Source organism: Anneissia japonica, unplaced genomic scaffold (assembly GCF_011630105.1).
Source record: "Anneissia japonica isolate Jap-2015-1 unplaced genomic scaffold, ASM1163010v1 scaffold287632_len25173_cov117, whole genome shotgun sequence".
NCBI lineage: Eukaryota > Metazoa > Echinodermata > Crinoidea > Comatulida > Comatulidae > Anneissia > Anneissia japonica.
Genome location: NW_022747576.1, coordinates 17,225 through 24,780, shown reverse-complemented (window position 1 = coordinate 24,780; position 7,556 = coordinate 17,225). Strand labels below are relative to the sequence as shown.

Genomic DNA, 7,556 nt, shown 5'->3' with positions numbered 1-7,556 from the left:
CTTATGGGGCCATTTTTACCGGGGCCATTTTTTCCAGGGCCATTTTTTCCGGGGCCATTTTTTCTGGGGCCATTTTTTCCAGGGCCATTCTTACCTACATTCCATCCTACCAGGCACCCATATATACTCATTGGTAGAGAGATAAAGTGACTTTACTAATGTTTTTTTTGTATATATGAACTGATAAACGTACGCACCTAAATTCTATACTTTGGGACTAGACAATTATACTAGCAAAAAATAAGAAACCGGGCACCGTAAAGAAGTTTATGAAATAGTAATAAAACACAGGAAATTGTTACTTCAAGTAACAGCCCCAAACTAAGAAAAGACTCGACAGGATTCAGGTGCATCAATAAAAGTGATTTCCTGATGCAGTTGAGTATACCTTATTTAATATTAATATTTGGCACCTTAATTAAAATACCGGTTTAACTAGTTGAATTTATATCATTTACTATAATAATGAACTTTATTTTAATTGACAAGTTAACATATATTTTGCTATGTTTGTGTATTTCTTTTTTTATTACAGATATTTGCTAAAAATTATCTATTGTTTCAGAGACTAAATCAAATAGAATTATATTGAAAATAATTATTATGATGTAAAGGAGTGTTTAAAAATCAGTGATGCATTTTTGGTATTATTTACAATAATACAATAATAATAAACTGTTATTTTAATTAAAATGTTAACTTAATTTTAGTGTTTTTGTATTTCTTTCCCAAATATTTATTGTGACACAAGGAATGTGTTTAAATACTTATTAAAATGCTTCAGTGATGCATTTTTTGTTTTCAATGTTTAGACATCATCAGTTTACAGTACTGTAGTTGAGTTCTCTAAATGTGTATCTGTTGCTAATTATAAGAAATGAGAGACAATATCAAGAACTTAGGTTTCTATCAATTAAAAGTACCTCTCAGGCTCCAACAGTGGTAACCTAATTTAATTTAATACATTACAGTATTGGTAATTTGGTACTGTAAATAAAATCATTAAATAATTGTCATACTCACCAACTCCTTTCAAATTCGTGAGAAACGATGACAGTTTATCTTCTGAAACAATACCCTCACTTTCAAGAAATGTGATTAGTTTCCATGGATTAGAACAGAAATCATCTGGAACTTTGTACACCCGACCAATATTTTGAACAGCTCTCCTAGAAAGGTCTTTTCCAAGAGCAACAAGATGTTGACGATGTGCTGAAAATCGAGTAATCTTCACTTCAGCTGGATATGTGTTGTACACCCTAACTATCTCCTCCAAATACCTTAATCCAGTTACTTCAATCGTTTCAAATAAAACTGAAATGTCTGTTGCTTTCAAAACGTTAGCAACTCTTAGTATTTGGAATAAATCAAATGCAGATTTAGCTTCCTCCAAGTCTACTTTGAACTCTGCAAGATCTCTGTACAGAACCCTCAACATGTCTACATACTTTTCACCTTCCTCGCTGATTGCATCGGATATTCTGACAAGTAGTTGATTAAAATCTATTTCAAGAAAATAATTATAGTCTCTAAGAGATTAAAATAAATTCCCATAACTCTCTTGATCACAGCTAGTCAGAGACATTCAAAATATCTTTTTATAACATTGATGAATTCTAGAATCTATATTGCTAAAATTTGCAGTAATTTAAAAAAAATTAGCTAGACTTGTTGGGGAAGTATATCTATAGATTAAAACATCCTAGGAATATAGGTTAATAATTTCCCACACGAATAAAATATACGAGCAGCAATGGGCAAAGACAACTTGATTTCTTGCTTCGAACAAGCTATCCATTCGCAGAAGCCTTATGAATATAAGCCTATCCAATAGTGACGTTAAAAAGTCCGGACAAGGACATAAAAATATAAATTTCATAAATCAAATATTATTTATTTAACAAAATTAATATAAAGTATTATTTATTTAATATTATTCATTTAATGAAAATTATTATTGGCCATGTATACATTGTGGAAAGCAAGAAAAATAACAGTTGTTAAAGAATGAAAATAGTAGGTAGGTAAAGAAAAAAATACATTTTAGTAGGTAAAGATTTTGAATATGAGAATACCTCATAGGTAGGTAACAGTCATAATCTTAAGTTGCATGTGATACGTAATATATATATATATACATATATATGTATATATACATACATAACCTATAAACATTTAGGACATGAAAAAGGCCAAATAAAAAATTGTTTGTTTGCCCTCTTCCACCCGCTGCTAACTCACTGAAAAAACATAGGGGCGGAAAAACAAAAAAACAGTTTTTTAAAAGTTTTTTCTTTACAAATTAAAAAAAATGTGAGTGAATTTATCTCTATTTTTTGTCAGATCCCCTAAGTTGTTGTCTGATGTAAGATATTGCCATTCTAGGCCTCTATGTGTTACTTTTATTCCATCTATGAGTATCTTAAAAAAAACCAAAACTTCTTGCACCATCCCCTTTTTTTATCATTTAAATAAACAAGGAGGGCAAACAAACAATTCATTTTTTAGGCCCTAATGATCACTCATGAAAGTGGATACGTAACTGTATCTAGTCAAGGTTCTATAAGGCCTATATAAATTTAAAGAAATAAATATTTGTTGTTTATCTGTTATTATTTTTCTATACTCAATTATCACTTCGATTTTACAGTGGTTGGCATTCTGAAATGGCATATTCTCATTACTGCAGTTCATGATGGTGACTACAGTAAATCTCATTGAATTTAATAATTAAATTGGAAATACATATTGTAAACGACAGTACTAAAGAACTACCTCAATACAAAAGTAGAGCTACTTAATAATGCCATGTCCAAAAGGCATGGATAAATGTGATATTCTATATTTATTACTAACCTGTACATTCCTTTACTTTATTCTCATTCAAACGTTGAAGAAATGAAGACATACTATTTTCGGTTAAAACAGACGTATCTTCAAGATGTTGAATCAGTTTCCATGGACTAGAAAAATTGCCTTCGTACAACTGACAAACCTTCTGGAGATCTTTAACTGAAAAGTCTTTTCCCAGAGCAACAACCTGTTGACGATGTGGTGTAAATCGAGTGATCTTCACTTCATCAGGATATGTCTCATATCTCTTGATTATCTCTTCCAAAAATTTCAATCCGGTTAGTTCAATTGTTTCAAACAAAACTGAAATGTCTGTTGGCTTCAAAATGCCAGTTGCATTTAGCAATTGAAATAAATCAAATGCACAATTAGCCTTCGCCAAATCTGATTTAACATTTGCAAGATCTCTGTACAGAACCCTCAACAGGTCTACATACTTTTCACCTTTCTTGCTGATTGCCTCAGAGAGTTGCACCAACATCGACAAGAAGTCTGTGGGCAAATGATAGCAATACCAGTCGAAAATAACAAGACAGTGTATTGTTAATAATTTATTCTTCAGCATTTGATTATTACATTACAGGTTATCAATTTCTCCCTATAAACACAAACTTGTTCTGTTTAAAAAGGTAAAGGATGAGATATTCTTAAAATAAAATGATTCAAGATTCACGTATACTGAGCAAGATGTATAGAAAAACATTCAGTCTTCTTACTACAAAATTTACTTTAAAATAACTGAAAATCTTTATTATTAATTAGGAATACATCTATCTTGCAAATGGTTGTATTATTTAAGCAGTAATTGGAATACATGTAGAATGCAAATTATTTTGAATGCATGCATGGCTTGGAATGATGCATTTTACTTTTGTTGAACAATTTTGTTTATATTTTTAGTTTCCTGCGGCTTTCACATATCTTTAATGTAGAGGTTGCAGGCTCTGTACGACTGCTACTGTTTTTAGTGTGATGATAATGATGCACTTTATCATCAATTTGTGATGATTTAGTGTGTTTAATTGAAGGCCTATAATATATTGCCAAGAATTATCAATATTTTACCTGAATCCTTCATCTTTCTTGAATGTTCTACTACTTTTCACAGCAATGGACTACACAGCACACTATTACTCCAAATGTTAAGCTTCACAAACTTTCACACTAAAATAGATTTAATAATATAATATTATTATTTCTTTTCATTCCGCATTAATTTTAACTCTGAAATAGGCATGCACAGTGACCTAGATGTAGATCATGGGAAAATTATGTAGAAATGTAAATTTCCAAATAACTGACTTAACATTAAATATTCTAGTCGATGTGAACCTTGTGTTTACAGATACTAGTTTGGTCAAGGTGACCTTTTTTACCACAAATACTGTAAGGCATATTCCCTAGACTTGCACAGAGTACACACTGCGTTCTATGATAATTGTGCAGGTTATTACTTCGTGAGCACTTCTCATCTGCTGATAGTCAGTGGCAGTCTAAGCGGATTGTCATAAAAACTTTCTGTAGTGCACACGTTGTCTATGGGATTGCGTCGGCCAATGACTGTTGGTGTAGTGTGTACCCAAACTTTGGACTATGAAAGGATACCTGGTATCTATACCCAGTAAAACTAAACTAAATCCTGAGCTACTACAGTAAGGCTCATAAGGCTGGAGATTATTCCCAGTTTCTGTAGTGTGAAGCAGATGAAAGTTGTTCTCTAGTACTGTACGTCGCAGGTTAACCACCATTGATACAGCTGGGTGGACTGAAGAATTGTAGTTAAAGTGCCTTGCCCATGGACACAAGTGAATCTGCACAGCGGAGAGTTGAAACCCTGACCTTAAAATCGGAAGCTTACACCTCAACCACTGCACCAAATTGCCACTTATCCAGTACCCATAGTAATTAATGTCAGGCAGAAAATTCACTGAAAAATTTCACTGACATATTCCAGATTATGACACCTTAAATTTCCCATCACTCTTAGTAGGTGAATATGTTCTAAAATATTACTTACCTCTAGGTGACTTAGCTGATAGATTTCATCCCCCCCCCCCAACTCTGCCTCAGTACCCAACCTCCACAAGCCTTGTATGAATTGCGGCATCACATTTTAGCTCACCCTTTAGTTGAATATATATTCCTATAAGATCAATTACAGGATTTCAAATAAAATAAATGTATTATGTAGCAAGAAGTGCATATTATTATATAAAATACCGATCACATAACTGTAGATCCTAGACATTTCATTGGTTAAAAGCCAGCAATAGCTCTAGCCATGCCCTCCTTGCCGCAGTAGCGGCGCCAGGGCAGGGGGAATTTTCCCATATGCCCGTTGGACAGACCTTGATCCCCCTGTTGTCAGATGCAAGACTAGGCTGTTGGATAAAAAATGTTAAAAATAATAATCTGTCTATCTAAATACCGTACTCGCGCGAATAAGCGCCCCGTTTGAAAAATCGCCCCTCCTAACGTGAAATTTTCCTTAAGCACCCTGTTTGAATAACCGCCCCCTCATAAGATTTTCTTTTTAGCAAGTCAATAATCCAATCAATCCTGGGACTGTGGTTGTTGGCATGATTTGAGCTGTAGAGTGGAAACACATTCTTCTTCAGTCAATATCAAAATAAGTATATTTTTCTTGGAGAGATGAGAGCTCCGATCCCTGGACAGACAGTATATTTCCAACTTTAATCTTTTTACACATTTGTCTATGTCTAGTCCTACTCCTCTTTTTATTTTTTCAACCTTAAGCACATTTCAAGAAAAATATAATGATCCTGCCATCCTGCTAATCTTAAACAAGCTAACCACTACCCAGTATTAATTGCATCTGCTATTTTGTTATTATGTAAATATTCACGCATTCTTGTTATGATGAGCCAAGTTCTCTGGACGATTATCTTTTCTAACCACCAATCGTTACGTCCTTATTATAATCTTTTTTTCATTCAAAGAGTGCCTCTTGAATTTTTAATTATTAAAATAATTTCCCATAAGAACCCCTCGATGTTCATCTATTTCCATAAGCGCCCCCTCAATTTTCACTCTGTTTTCATAAGCGCCCCATTTAAATAAACACCCCGTTTGAATAAGCGCCCCTCAGAAAGTGTAAAAAATATTTTAAGCGCCCGGGCACTTATTCGCGCGAGTATGGTAACGTTATTTTGATTGCCAACCTCCAATATTGTTGTCGAAAAGAACATTTTTGTCCATCATAAACTATATGAACTCTCCCCATGAACCCTAAGAGGGAAAAGTTGTCGGCACCTGGGCTCGGAGCCCTCCGTCTTGTGTGTCAAGACAGTGTCCTTGTCGGCAAATCTCTGGCGTCACTGCTGCCTAGCCGGTCAATAAACATTGGGCTTTTCCCTCTGCTTCCAATTCACTTGTACATAGCCTCGAGGGGACAAGATGAAAAAAAATATCTATAAAGCTGGATATTCATACACTTACACAAATCATTGCTCTCTTCACATTTTTATTCTTCTTTTATATTTGATGTTTATTTTTTAAATCGTATTGTACTAGGTTCTGCTGTTCACATTTTAATGTGGAAATTGTGTTTAATTACTAAAAGTAGTACAAAGTTTTACTGGTATGATTGCAACTGTTAATACAGCTACTCTGATGATAGTATACACAGTTCATTGTAGAAAATGTCATAAATTACTGTTGTACCTGAAATTGTTTTTTACCAATCAAATGATTAAAATCTATGGATAGTGGTATATAAAACATACATTTTTAGGTAATTTTAATCAGGTCATAGTTTAAATATAGCCCTTGGTGATATGGAGGCTAACCTGTGTTATGACATGACCATCTCTATTCACCACAGAACACCTTAATAAATTTTGAAACGATAATTTTTAATAATTCAAATTTAAGTGGTGAATAATGTTGGTTATGTCACAATACAGGGTAGCTACAAGATGGCCTAGGCCCGAGGTTGAATAGTGCTATAATGGCACACACACTTTCAAAATCGGCTTTCTATTTTTCAGTTAAGTTTTGACAGACTAAACAATTTGACAATTTTTTTTATTCATCAATACGTAGACATATCCTTGGCAAATATTTTAAAGAAAAAATTATGTTGATATGACCCTCTGTTCAGAAGTTATGATTTTCTAATTAATGTGACCTCCAAAAATATGGCCGAAACGCTATGTTATGTCTGTTGGTTTACGCTTCGCTGCTTAGCATTGTTCGTCATCAATTGACTGAACATGTCTACTGCAGCGTGAAAAATGCTTATTAACTGTAATCCATTTTTAGCTTTTGGTTTTTCCGAATCAATCACACCATAACTATTTATAGCATTTGGTTTTTGCGAATAGGCCTAAGCCTTACCTAACTATAAGGTGAAACGTCTTTAATGTTCAAACTCAATGGTGTTTGATATGTATGTGTTTGACCCACTGAAATCTGAAATGACCAAAACATACTTTGGTAAATGTGTCCCTCACCCTTTACTGCATATGTTCCATTCTGTAATTAATTGCACTTCACTGATGATTATTCCCCCACAACCAGCTCAAATTTGTGACAAAAAAAAAAGGGGGAAAAAAAAAAATATATATAGACCTACTATTTCAGGATCCGTGAGCTATTTTTTTTGGTTACAATAAGAAAATTAGAAGTCGGGAAAGCTCTTTCCCCGCACAATGTAGGAGCCAAAATTTTCTCAGGCAAGA

At 33.6% G+C, this 7,556-nt stretch overlaps 1 protein-coding gene across 1 annotated transcript in view; it reads right to left on the bottom strand.

The window, feature by feature from the left end:
- Positions 1–1,023: 1,023 nt before the first annotated feature.
- The window catches only part of LOC117120518, a gene marked incomplete at its 3' end in the record, with an annotated part of 7,417 nt that continues 884 nt past the window's right edge, over positions 1,024–7,556 (bottom strand). The window contains exons 2-5 of the mRNA XM_033265531.1: positions 4,871–4,996; positions 3,919–4,017; positions 2,857–3,345; positions 1,024–1,503 (exon numbers count right to left, since the gene is read on the bottom strand). Coding sequence (XP_033121422.1) covers positions 1,024–1,503; positions 2,857–3,345; positions 3,919–3,931 — 982 coding nt within the window. The remainder of the gene's footprint in view (positions 1,504–2,856; positions 3,346–3,918; positions 4,018–4,870; positions 4,997–7,556) is intronic.